This window comes from Asterias rubens, chromosome 6, assembly GCF_902459465.1.
Source record: "Asterias rubens chromosome 6, eAstRub1.3, whole genome shotgun sequence".
NCBI classification, from domain to species: Eukaryota; Metazoa; Echinodermata; class Asteroidea; order Forcipulatida; family Asteriidae; genus Asterias; species Asterias rubens.
Genome location: NC_047067.1, coordinates 3,854,867 through 3,868,953, shown reverse-complemented (window position 1 = coordinate 3,868,953; position 14,087 = coordinate 3,854,867). Strand labels below are relative to the sequence as shown.

Genomic DNA, 14,087 nt, shown 5'->3' with positions numbered 1-14,087 from the left:
CAGTAACCAATCGGCGACTTCGCACTGAACGTCTTGCTTTCAGACTATACTGTGCCTACTGCTACTGGTCGCCAACTTAAAACGCGGGTACCAACATAATAGGGCGGTAAAAACTGTGTAGTGACATGCCCTATATGGGGAAGAAAATCCTTCAAAATGGTCTTGAATTCACACTACAAAAACTGATATTCTCACCCAATGAAACCAATTTACTCCACTAACACCATGCTTAATCTTTCCAAAGTTTCTCTGAAACTTAATCATAAAAGTTTCCAGATATTGTGCCTGGTCGTAATACTCATCATAGACAAGTTTTCGCCGATCCCGTGCCAGGAGGTAGTAGTAGGTGCACGTTTTCAGCTCGAGCTGTCTATGGCGCCCTCTCGTGGGGAAATTGTGGCAAATCAACAACGGGCCGTCCATACGACGCGATCGATCGACGACAAAAAAAATAATGTGATCACCATGTGCGTGCTGTTTGTATTGTAAGCTCACGAAAGGTGAGGTTTGTTAAATAATGGTTATAGCCTCAGTAGAGCGAGTAGAGCAACTTTTACATTATGAGCAAATAATATTAATTATTATATCAAATGGGTGGCGTTTCTACTTGCACTTTTTTAACTTACTATTCTAAATAGTTCTAAACTATCGTAGCGTCATACGTTTTCGGTCCCCAACTTTGATTCCCGTTTACCGTGAGATTGTGCAAGCTGCACCGGTGACAGAAGCTATGCAGTTTACTCACAGTCTGTATTTTCATCAGGCTTAATCTTGCTGAGAAAAAAGTTTCCTGTCGTTGGTCATGCTAAAACATTTATAAAATGATTGATTTTTGGTACTAATCACTAGTGCATTATTATGCCAACATTCAAATGAGTCAAAGAAACATCATCCAACCTCAAAAATTCAAAACAAAATTACTATCTGCTAGATTGAGTTTCATTCTGCTTAAGTTACTAGATGGATCACGTGAGGTGGTTACTATTTGGGATTCTGTGGTGTGCCAATATGGGGAAAATATTAAAATATTTTAAGTCATAAGTGAAAATGACCCCCAATTTTTTTATTTTTTTTACTGAATACTGTAATAAATTCCGATAAGCGTAACAAAGAGAAAATATCATAGATTGGTTTCTTATCTCCTGAAACCAAACATTACTGGTCTGAAATGGGGGAAAACGGATTGTTATGAAGTGTGTGTGTTTCAAGGGGGGGGGGGGGTGTTTTACTTTCATGCTTTATGATATCTCTGGATTCTAATATAGTAGCCAAAATGCCTTAGGACAAAAATGTAATTAAATTTGTTAAGTAGTAATTGAATAATATTTTTGAGTTATTTTGCACGCCATACTAGCTTCTGAATATTGAATAAAATACCAACCAATGAAAGGTGTGAAAACATGTGACGTTGCTCCAATGTCGTGCATGCACAAGCACTGTTAATGGCGGACTGTCTCTCGCAACGTAAAGCCAAAACTTGAAAAATTTCAACACACCATGAAGTGTAAGTGTTATTGTTAAAAATTGGATAGATGATTTGAAATTTTTTTTTTAGTTTTTGATTGTGAACAATTTTCCTGTTATCCTACTGAAAACACATGACACCAGGATAGTTCTGCTGTCACTGTACATGTAGTAAGTTAGTACTGATGACGGATGTACTGACACTGATGAGTGATGGTGCACTTTGCACAGCCACAGTAGGACTTAACAAGCAAGTTGGGATGTACCCTTACTACCAAATAGATAGATAGATAACAATTAAATTGAGACAAACGTGTCGTAGCCGAGCTGGAAAACCCGCCCGGTGAGAGAGGCAGAAGATTGATCTTGCTTGCTTGATCTTGATGTTTTTCCTGCACAAATTGGCCTCAGTAGTGTCAGAGACAGTTGTCATGCATGTTCATTGTTCGCCTATCTATATTTCTACAGTAATACTGATACACCTTTCGCAAAATACACGACACGCGAGTTTAAAAGTTTAGACATTGGCCCAATGGGTGCGTTCGTTTAGCTTCCCTGGGTCGACCTGGTCTGCCCCCGGTGCGTTCGAATAGTTATGACATCATTCCAGGGGCTCACCCGCGTCAGCCTTCAGGCCCAGTGCCCTGCTTGTGGGTCACTTGGGGGCTTGCCCCAGGTGCATGACATCACTACGTAGGCGGTGATTGATCGTTCGTTTAGCTCTTGTCATCAGGGGCTCACCTAAGTGAGCACCGCGGGGTAGACCCAGGGAAGCCAATGGAACGCACCCTAAGACGTGGAATGAGATGCATGCTTGTCTAGCGATCAAGTTTGTTCGCTAGCTAGACCAGCATACGCCTCATTCATCGCTTGCGCTATGGGCATGGGTTTGTGAAAAAGGTCTCCACTCTATGGCAAACTGTGTAGAAACATGGAGGAAGAAAACTTCTTTTGATGATAGTCATAGTGATACATCACTATGACAACGGAAATGCTCTTCTCTACAGTCTTCCTAACAACCAGATTTCCAGACTTCAACGGCTCCAAAATACTGCTGCCCGCATTGTGACACTGTCTAGAAAATCGTGTTCTATCACCCCCATTCTGAAACAACTACACTGGCTCCCTATCTCTCAACGAATCATCTTCAAGCTGATGCTCATTGTCCACAAAGCTCTTAATGGCAAGGCTCCCCACTATATTTCTGAACTGCTTCAAGTTTACACTCCATCAAGGAATCTTCGATCAAGTTCTATGCTTCTCCTCATTGAACCCAAGTCTCGACACTCATGGGGTGACAGGTCTTTTTCTTCAGCCGCGCCACGCATCTGGAACTCTCTACCACTTAATCTTCGATCTTGTCTTTGTACTGCAAAATTCAAGTCTCTTCTCAAAACTTATCTTATGTCACAGGTTTTCAATGACTAATTTTGTTGTGTCTGTTTTTCTTTTGTGTTGTGTTTTGTTTTTGTTTTTGTGTTTGGTTTTACTGCGCCTTGAACACCCAGCAGGGTGGATATGTGCGCATTACAAGTCTTATTATTATTATTATTACATGTACATACGTACCATAATTATTTGAATCATCCTCTTCCAGTAGCCTAAACCCAGTAACTGGGATGCTGATACTTCTAGACCCCTGTGAGGGGAGCCTTATAGTTTCTAGAAGTAGGGCACTGATATCTGAAAGCCCCATAGGGCCATAAATCGGCTTAGAGGTCTGCACAGCCAATACCTGTCATGGACCATGCACTTGACCATCAGCATGAACTGGTCATGGACCAAGCTTTCCTAATCCCCTATAATGTCCTTACTTTCCTGAAGTCTGGCACTGCGTTCTTTGAGTAACCAGGCCAGGATAGACAATAAATAATCTCCTGTTATACTAGGTAGCATCAATGCCTTTGCTCTCTGTGATTCTTGTCTTCATCTCGAGTAACCTCTCTGTAACGCCACACATTACATTACGATACAACTACACTACCGGTTCTCTAGATTAGGTAACATAACCGGAATGGTACATTTTTGTCTACTTGTCTTATAAATCAATTTTCCTTTTATCTTTTGATTTTCAAGACTAGAAAAGATGGAGAGATGTGCCATGAAGAGATGATACAAGGAAACGAATCATTGCAGAAAGAATGCACATCGGAATCCACCGATGAGGAAGATGGCATTCTCGAAGAAGTGATGGCATTTGCTGATTTCTATCCAACAGAGGATAATCAGGTTCAGGGAACTCAATTTTTTAAAGCAAAGCCGCATGCCTATGACATAATAAGTACTAGAACCCTGTGTGCACTTGTCCTTGCCTGTAGTTCTAAATGCTAGCCAATTATTTAAACTTTCTTCATTCCATTTCTTTACCCAGGGTAATGTTTGTAGGTTTTGATTGGTATCCATAATGCTCAGTTTGTGCACGCTATAAGCCATGGAATGAGGTGCATGCTGGTCCACATGTAGTTAGTGACACATTTGGTTGCAAAACTGACCAGCATGCATGTCATTCCGCGGCTAACACATGCGCACTGAGTACTATGCGAAGTAGTCTTTGCAGCCTTGCATATAAACATTACTGCAATGGGAGACTTTGGAACGCTATACGTGCCAGCAGACTTACCAGGTAAATTTCCATTGTGTACCTGGTTCTCCATTATGAGCACATATCGGAGAACAATGGATTTACCTGGTAAGTCCACTGCCGACTCTTGTGATCAAAAGTATGTGATAGAGTCTGATGCCTGGGGTAAGGCCTGGAATTTCATTTTTGAGAGGGCAAAACCATTTTCATTTTGCAGGGTGCACTTCAATTGGCCTTTCTGAAATATGGTCGACACTAGGCCTATAGGAGTGTGGTTGGGTGTGTATACCAATGACTAGAGCGCTAACACCCCGTTATTGACCCATTTCACCTGATGTCATCAGCAGAAAAATCTTGAATGCGCCATACTGGTGGGCAATTTCACTGTGCGTTTTCATATATAACTCAATGCTGCCCGTTATGCAGTAACGTGTGCATTTTAGGAGACGCGGCATTAATACACAAAAACCTAACTGCCCACCAACATGGTGAGCGTGACATTGGTCGCCGCGTGTGATGCGCGTGCAAGGGTTCAATACACGCACTAACGTTTTGAAGCCGTGTGGGTGCATCCATGTTTATGTACTAACAATACAAAAGCTTGACATTTTGTACGACAATTGTACGGATATTTGCATAATAGTGCGTTTGTTCTTTTCATTGTGTAATCGAACTAAACAATGCAGCAAATGTGACCGCACAATCTGCTGATGAGCGTACTAACTGCAAGCGCCATGTGCGTCATGTTTAAAAGGCGCGTATGCTTTTTTTTTAGTATATCAATCAAGTCGAACTTACAATTTTCGTATCGCGGCGTACGCGAATAGGCAGTCGAGTACAGAAGCACACACGGCGAATGTAAAAAAAATCGCAGCAATTGTGTTCTCTCAAAATAAAAAGCGTTCCGTAGTCACGCAACACATCAAACATGTCTGCTCCCATGGTGGCTTTAAATGGTGGCGCAAATTTTGATTTGTGTTGTTAACGCTGTGCAGTCAAGATACGGTGACCAAGAATTCATGCGTCTAAGCTTGCAGCGTGCGTCTTGCACGCGAATGTATACGTGTACGCACGACGACAGACAACACTGTGAGAAAACTATCGAAACGGGAATTCTTTTTATTCTTAATTTCTGAGCACAGTGTGATGTCAAAATACAAGTCACTAGTAGTTAACTCATATTGCCAAGGGCTTGATTTCACAAAGCAGTAACTATGTATTAATTGTATAAATTTTTTTTTAATATTACCATCGTGATTTGTATGGCGACATCGCACTTTACTTGGCAACTATTAAAGATTGATTTGCAGCTAAGATCAATCTTAGCTCTTTGTGAATTCCCCAGGGGATGATTTCACAATGAGCTAATATTGATCTTAACTGCATATATATCAATATTAGTTGCTAAGCAAAGTGTGATGTCACAGTACAAATCACTGTGGTGATACTGATATTTTGTCTTGCGATGAACTTTGTTGCCTTGTGAAATCATCCCCTCAGGTCTCGTACAATTCCAGTGACTAATTCCAACAGGAGGCCTTGTACACTTGGAGAACATGTAAAAAGTCACTGGGTGTATAAGCAACCCATCATGGTGTTGCTTTTTTAAAACAAATTTCATAGGTTATTGTTTTAAACTGTTGCTTCTCATCAAACATTATTTTGTAACAGCTTTGCTTGCAAAAAGGTGACAAGGTGCTCATTGTTTCTAAGAACAATGCTGATTGGTGGTGGGCAAGGAAAGGTCATTCTTGTGGCTATATCCCCACCAATCACATCACATCACTCTCAAGGGATGAGGCTGGTTGGCAAGATGGTGAATACTTTAGTAGTTATAACTCAATGGTAAGCTTTTAAAAACAAAAGGGATGGGTTTAAGTTGTGTTCCTTTTATGCAACAGTAGGCCATAGCTCAGCTCTCAAAGCACTTTCGACGAATGAAACGGTATAGTCCTATTTTACACTGTATACACCTTTAGCTATGATAATGCACAAAACTCGCAGCACACCCCATGCTCACACTGCGTTGGTCCAAACACTCTTCAATACAAACTATGTACTATATAAGCCTGTGCAACTAGTGGCACAGTCGTGACTATTGATTGCTTATTCATAAATACCTAAGACAGTTTATTCATTCTGATTGGTCGAGAGGGGTTGTTTGAACAGATGATATAACACCATTAAAAAGTGTTATAACATAGGCGTGACACGCAAGCTTGCACCATCACACACAGCGCTTATAAGACAGTTTCTTCATTCCTATTGGTCGAGAGCAACAGCTGAAGCAGTTTAAACCACTAGTTGACACATTTATTCCCTTAGTAGTTAAATGTAGTCTACTACAAAAATGATTGGGACTTCTGGCTTGGTGAACCAGTTGTGTCGCTCATGACTATTCACGACAACATAAATTATTTACGAACACAATCAGACAGTATAGTGACAGAACCATTTAAAAACGTACAGCAGGAATTTTACTATTGTGCCACCGGCATACAGTATGCTGCAATGCAATTGAAATTTAGTCATGGCTATATAGTGTCGAAGTCATGACTATTTGAGGCCCGAGTGCGAGTTGTAAATACAACTAGTTGCCCAGGCCTACTACGTACATCTGCATGTGTGTAGATGTTTGTTCATGACATGACGTGTGTGTATAACTAGACAGACTTGGACTGCTTAGCAAAGAATAGTTTAGCTCATCAACAGAAACAGGTTACCAGCCAAACTTAGATGAAGTTTGCATTGTTATGGCTGGTGCCCGACTCTATTTTTGCTTTGCAAAGAAATTTGTCAAGCAGTATTTTCTGCTTAACAGTTTAATGAAATTGGGCCCAGGGCAAAAAGGAAAGCATGCAAGCCAACCTTGAACAAGATTATTAGTTTAGACTGTGCTGATTTTCCTTATGCACAAAAGAGTGCAGATTTCTTTATCTTTCAGCCACATGTTAACTAAGGGAAATATCACCGTTAGATTATTTTGCACTCCAACATATTGCTAAAATATGCTCCTTTCAGCTGTTTACATTTCATGCTGATATTTTTTGCTGCTAAGTTGGCTTAAATTTAAAGTATTGATGCTTAGTACTGCGTGCATAATAAAACATGGTACAGAATATCTTACTATGGTCTTAATCATAGATTATAACAAGGTACATAATTGTCTTCTTCATAGAATAAAGCATGGTACAGAATGGTCTTAATCATGGAATAAAATATTGTACAGAATGGTCTTAACCATGGAATAACACATTTAATTGTCTTAATCATGAAATAAAACATGATAGTGGTACAGAATGTCTTACTGTGATCTCATTCATGGAATTTATTATTTTGATTTAACAGAAGCTGCATCATGAGATGTTACAAGACAAAGCTAGGAATGTAGCCTATCGTTCAGCAATCATGCAAAATCATCAGCACATCCAAGACAAGGTACATTTTAATAATCGTAGTGGCTTTTCACATAGCGCTTTGGTCCTCACTCAGTGACGCTGAATGTGCTTCAACATTCAGTACTTTCCTGTAAGGTATGTGCAAGGACCTACTCCTTTTACACAGCTCAATGTAGTTGTTTACAAGGTGCTGTGGTGCATTATGCAGCCAATCAAGCCAGGAACACCGAGGCGAACCCCCTTCTCGTTCTGTCAGTGAGTTCTCTTATGTGCATTACACAACACAGGAGCAACAGCGTTTTGTCCCATCCGAAGGACGAGGCATCATTCCTAAGTGTCGTGATTAAGGACACAGGTGTCACGACTGGGACTCGAACCCACACTCTGCTGAAAAGAAACACCAGGGCTCAAGTCCGGTGCTCAGAAAAACCACTAGGCCACGGTACACCACATATTGACTGGTCGACCATGCTGACAGTTTTTTGTGAAAGAGATAAATCTGCCACCAAGAGAAGAGAGACTAATGACTTTGATTTGTTTGAGTTATCGAGCCTGTAAAGTCAAGATCTAATTTAATATCTAGGAGCTAAAGAAAATTCATTTTATGGAGAGACCCATAATCTTGTCATTGTTCTATAAATACTTTTGTTTAAAAACGAACATTCCACTAATGCTGTCCATGAAGGTAATCAAGTTTTGTTACATCTTCAGGTTGTCTTAGATGTTGGCTGTGGGACAGGTATATTAAGCATGATGTCCGTAAAGCATGGGAAGGCTTCCAAGGTTAGTTCTGAACAGTTTTTGTTCTTATAAGTTCGTTAGAATTTGAAATTTTGCATGGTGGAAATATGCTATAGTAAAGGATTGCAGTAACACCATGGAATGATAATCTCATAATAAGTAGGAGTGGTCCTGAAAACCAACAGTTGAAAGCACCGGTTCTTTTAAGAACTCCCCCCCCCCCTGTTAATTTAGAGATTATCATTACATGGTGTTGCTGGAGGCCTTTACTATATCATATGAGATGGAAGAAACATTTGTTTCATGCCTGTTTGGAAAGCTTAGTTGGTTTGTTAGACCTGATAAAACTGCGACCAGTTGAGTACAAAATTTTACTTGAGTCGCCCAGGCCTATAGTTGATTGACTTTAGTGACTATAAGTGTTGTTGCAGGTGTTTGCAGTGGAGGCCAGTGGGTTTGCCGAGCACACTCAAACGCTGATTGAGGCAAATGGAATGTCTGACAAGATCCAGGTATTTGATGGTAAAATTGAGTCGGTTCAGCTATCTCACAAAGTGGATCTGATTATCTCGGAGTGGATGGGAACATTTCTTCTGGTAAGGAGTTTATCAATCAGTTCAATTAGCTTCTTCTTTTTTTTACATTGGTATGGCAATAATACCAAAGTATTTGCTCAGTCAAATTAATCGGAGACATTGTGTTCACAGTAATCATACGTACTTTTTAATTTCTTTATTGTTTAAAAAGCAAATTCAAAGTCAACATATTTGGGGGATTTGAAATTAATGCATACTGTGGTTTTTTTTTTAACCCTTCAACTTTGTTCGGCTGTTTTTTAGTTGTCTTCCCTCCTTTCGTTGACTGCAGTTTGAATGGATGATAGAGTCAGTTATTTTTGCCAGAGATCGTTGGTTAAAAGATGGTGGTGTTGTATGGCCATCCCATGCTGGCTTATATCTTGTGCCATGCTGTGCAGGAGAACTTTATAAGAACAAAGTGTCCTTTTGGGAGTCCGTGGAGGACTTTGATTTCTCTTCCCTAGTGTAAGTTTTATTTTGTATCTTTTTCTTTGCAACCTCATAAATAATAATAATGACCAGTTTTTATAATGGGCGTCTCAAAGCGCTTCCAACATTATAACCCCCAGTAACTGGGCCAACTTAATTCATTCCTTCAATCATCTCAGCTCCCTGGGGAGTATATGGCCTGTGCAACAAATATGTTGCGCAGTTAGCTAGATCAATCACCATATCTGCGCTCACAGGTAGCCATTACCCCTAGGTTTACTGTCCTGTCACGACCGGGATTCAAACCCACACTCTGCTGAACAGAAAAACACCAGAGCCTTATCTGCTCGGCCACCACACCCCAAACTGGCATGTCTTGGCCAAGTTGTCTACATGTAGTTCACCCGACCCAAGCTCTGGTGTTGTCAGCAGCAGAGTGTTGGTTCAAGTCCCAGTCATGACACTTTTTGAGCATTCTGCTCCACCTACCAGGCTCCTACAGTGAATGATAACCCATGCCTCCTATACTCTGTTTCAGCCCTATAGGAATAGGTGGCAAAGTTCCCCCTGGTAACAGTTGATTTGCGTTAATAGCACAAATCGGTTAAGAGCCCTCACCTTGAAGTGGCTGTCCGGCCCTGTGAGTTGGGCGATATCTTATTAAACACACAAACAATAAAAAATATATAAAAAACTGGATTAAGTAATTTCCAAGGGACCAAAAATATGTAATAGAGTAATGAAGTGAACATGTATGTGCTCACCATTTACTATAGCAATATTCATGAATGCTATTTTGCATATTATTTTTGTAAACTTCAATCATTAAGTGCTTTGGTAAAAGTAAAGTTTTTGTTTTATGTATACTACAAAGTATCTCAAATGCCTAAGATAGTATCAGATAAAAAAAATGCCTTTTGACAAACCACTAAAGGAATGAGTCTATAGTGCTCATTACAACAATAAAATCATTAAGATCACACAGACGTCATCCCCTCACAACAAGTTTTTCTGGTTCTTTTTATGTTTGTCAACTACCCCCATCAACCTGACAAAAATACAGACATAAAACCTAGACATTGTCCATAAAACATGTAAAATCTGCTTTACTGTTTTATGTTTATCTTTCGAGTCAACAGAGTTGGAGTGTCACTGAATTGGCATCATTTTATATCGTTCACAACCAAACACACATTGTTGTGACTTGTATGCTTTAATCAAATTAGGCCTCTTGCCAAAGACGAGTTCTTCAGCAGTCCTTTATATAATCATGTCATGAAACAAGAAGACAGCCTTGCGACTCCTCAACAAGTGTTCCAACTCGACATGAAAACTGTCACCAGACAGGACCTTGAGGTAGGACTTTATTGTTAATAGAAAACAGTCGGAGCACACTGATCGAAAAGTTGAGTCGTTTACCACTGGTTCTTTTCAGAACCAACACTACTCAAAAGATATATTCAAATGGTGTTGCAGCAGACCTATCTTAGTTATAATTCCACCATGCAAAGTTTCAATTTTCTACTTGTATTGTTTAAGAATGGCATGAGTGGTTAGTAAGTAGCCCAACTAAACATCCTTGGTTTCAAACCATGCTACAGGGATAAGAAACGTCTATAAGACTTCATCTGAATTCCTGGTGGGGAGTATGCAGCAATAAAATCCATCGTAAGACAATTGTCAGTAGCACCATAGTGATTTGTATTGTGACATCACACTTTACTAGAAGCAACTACGATTGATTTGCAGTTACGATCAATCTTCGCTCTTTGTGAATTTGTGAAATCGCCCCAGGAGGAGTTATTAATAGGTGGACATGCCAACATTTCAATGTGCTTCTTAAGATCCAAGTTTCAGACTTACCCATAGAGTTATACATAATAACTAGAGGGCGCACCCAGTGATGCTGCTTGCACAAACGCGACGGGACCGCAAGGAGACACGCGCGCCATTCTGTACGTACGTTGAATATGAAGTACACCTTGGAGTTTGTGTTTGAGTGCTACACGATGCTGTTTTGTCAACTTACAAAGTTGGCCGCACACCGGGCCGCATAAACACACACTGTGCGATGCTGTTTTGTCAACTAAGAAAATGGCCGCATGCCAGGCCGCGTATATAGGCCAGTGCGCCTTCTAGTTCTTGTATATTACTCTATGCTCTCACCCGTATTTTAACAATAAGATTACTGGGAAACAATAATCACATTTTGACATTTCAGGAAGTTAGCCACACCTTTCACTTTACTATCAGCAAGGCTGGGACAATGCACGGATTTGCCTCCTGGTTCCAAGTTGACTTCGCTGGATTTCCTGTAAACTCCAAGCCATTTGTATTCCTCAACACTGGTCCAGATTACCCGTAAGTCACATACGTGTATAGAGTAGTCAAACTGGCTAATAACATTTCCGGTATTCAGCAGGCAAGCTGTACCGGATGATTTATACAACACTCTCAATTCAAATAAAACAAAATTCATTAGTTCCGTGCTCTCACCGGCTTCACTTGAAATTAAAGAAAAGCTTGAGAAGCATTGTTTCTTCAATGAGACATCAGAACCCACAGCTGGACCGGTGAGCTGTGGTATCATTCAGGTTCTAACACCAGTGTGGTTATAAAACCTTTTTACTGTTGTTGTTATTGTTGTTGTTGTGTAGTGTACTTTATTCAGTATCTGCCCTGGTATCTTTCTTGGGTTTACTTAAAGCTTTTTATTTGACCCTACTCTTTCTCTGTTTAACCCCTTCTTAACATTTATTTTTTATAGTGTTGGTTTTTTGTTTGTTTTTTGAAGAGAAAAAAATAGCAAAAGGAATTTCCCATGCAGGGACAGTAAAGTTTTATTGTATTGTATTTAATTGTATGCATCACTCAGCTGGCCAAGATGTGGGTTTGATTAATTACTATATTATGTGTTTTCAGCCTCACTCATTGGAAGCAGACCTTGTTTATGATGGACTCGCCCATTACCGTTGAGCAAGGAGATACAGTAGAGGGCGCTATAACAATAACAAGAAATAAAGAATGGCGGCGGCATCTGGAGGTTCATTTGGCGTTGAGTGTTTCATCTGTCTCCGGCAAAAATGCAAAGGTATTCCCTTGACTTTTATCCTGAAGACGATACAGCGTTTGTACAAATCTATTAGGATTAGTAGGATTTCAAAGTTGGCATAGTGGTGGTAGTATAATTAAGTAAGATTTGCAATAGCACCATTTTGAAATCTCTTTCGAGTAGTGTTGATTGTGAAAAGAACCGGTGGTTGACATACAGCCTTTTGTTGAAATTCTACATCACATGATCATGATGCACTAAACATGAGCGTATATAATATCAAAGTTTTTCTGAAATTTGGCTTGGAGCGTTCTGGAGAAAAACCCATTTTACCATGTTTTAACGCAAGGTAAGAGACTCGTTTTATTTTTTAATGTTTCCTTTGGACAGCAACTATAAGAAAACTGTAATTTCTATATATTTGAGATCATCCTTTATTGGCTGTTTAAGGACACCAAGTGTCACGGCTGGGGATTCGAACACACACTCTGTTGATAAGAAACACCACAGTTTGAATTCGGTGCTCTTTACCGCTTGGTCACAACACTTGCTATTTATCATTATTTTTATTTTCATTTTTATTTTCAGACATTCACCAAACTTTTTCCCATATGGAGGTAGCACTTTTCACGGGATCGTAGAATGTGCCTTGTACTCACTTGAAGTGGACACACTGGATCTTCAGCTGTATCAGTGGCCATTTACATAAAAGATGTATCTCCATCTACTTTATTAGTACATCTAGGTTTGACCTCAATTGAGTTTATGGCAGTGCATGGGGTTGGGAGAATGGGCAAGTTTCTGGTTGCCTTTTTTTTTCTTTTTTCTTTTTTTTTAGCGCCTTTTTCATATAGTTTACTATTTTGTATAAGACAATCTGGCGTAAAGTGTGAAAATGGAAAATATGGGTTCTAAAATTTTTATTTTTATTTTATTTGGGGGGGGGGGGGAGTTTGAAGAGCAACTACTGTAGAGTGGAATTTGAAACGCTGACCTCGGGATTTACTTGCCAGTGCTCCACCGACTGAATATATAGCCATAATGTTGGTGGTGGTCTCCCTATTTTGTCAATATCTTTGTTCAAGGTGCTAGTCAGAAGACATTTAACCTGTAGCTACCAATAATAGCTAGGGCCTTACTACTTTGTTTATACCTAAGTTTATAGTTCAACCTGGGAAGCGGCAGGAGAGGGATCACCTTAAGGATGGGACTTTTCGTTTCAAATATAAAGTAACAAACCATGAGGGAAGGTTATTTTTTGTGTAACTTTGTTTGCACAGACACGGTGGCCACGAGAAGAAACTGTATGCATGACTCTAGGGCCCTTTTCGAAACCATGGTTTTGGTTTTGGTTTGAGGCTTCGCTCTCTCGTCTGAAACCTTGGGCCCCTATACCCAAAGCATGCGCAATTGTCAAAACTACCGCGGGGCCAAGCTAGCCTGAGCTGAATCCAAAGCCGAATCCAGGTGTTTCGAAAAGGGTCTACGTTACATGCAAAACTCATCCACCAACTCCTCGAATTGTATCCAATTTAAATTTATTGTAAATTTGTTGTTCTCGCCATGATATGATTGTGCAAATTTTTCTCAGATGCCAAACATGTATTAAATTTAGATGTTAATGTTCTCAAATATGAAGAATTATGGGTTTGTGTTTTATCATATTTGGGTGAAATTATTTTTCATAAATATCAGGTTCAAGAAATATCAGGTCTGCGCCTTGAACATCCAGCAGGGTGGATACGTGCGCATTACAAGTCATATTATTATTATTATTATTATTATTATTATTATTATTATTATTATTATTATTATTATTATTATTATTATTATTATTATTATTA

General features: G+C 39.7%; 1 protein-coding gene across 3 annotated transcripts; it reads left to right on the top strand.

Annotated features, from left to right (window-relative positions):
* Positions 1–417: 417 nt before the first annotated feature.
* LOC117291465 (protein arginine N-methyltransferase 2-like) lies at positions 418–13,775 on the top strand. 3 transcript variants are annotated; one of them, XM_033773182.1, is made up of 11 exons: positions 418–500; positions 3,541–3,693; positions 5,717–5,890; positions 7,394–7,483; positions 8,155–8,226; positions 8,616–8,780; positions 9,052–9,227; positions 10,418–10,547; positions 11,413–11,552; positions 12,114–12,282; positions 12,832–13,775. In XM_033773182.1, exons 2-11 carry the CDS (start codon positions 3,559–3,561, stop codon positions 12,862–12,864), a joined length of 1,284 nt encoding a protein of 427 aa, XP_033629073.1. In that variant the 5' UTR covers positions 418–500; positions 3,541–3,558; the 3' UTR covers positions 12,865–13,775. The 3 variants fall into 3 exon arrangements, with proteins under 3 accessions (XP_033629073.1, XP_033629075.1, XP_033629074.1); XM_033773184.1 differs by lacking the exon at positions 5,717–5,890; XM_033773183.1 differs by lacking the exons at positions 418–500; positions 3,541–3,693 and adding an exon at positions 4,079–4,210.
* Positions 13,776–14,087: the final 312 nt, after the last annotated feature.

Coding starts and splice junctions, on each gene's coding strand:
- LOC117291465 (XM_033773182.1), top strand. CDS start 3,559: ATGTGCCATGAAGAGATGATACAAGGAAACGAATCATTGCAGAAAGAA. Junction 5,891..7,393: donor TTAGTAGTTATAACTCAATG/GTAAGCTTTTAA, acceptor TTGATTTAACAG/AAGCTGCATCATGAGATGTT. Junction 8,227..8,615: donor AGCATGGGAAGGCTTCCAAG/GTTAGTTCTGAA, acceptor GTGTTGTTGCAG/GTGTTTGCAGTGGAGGCCAG.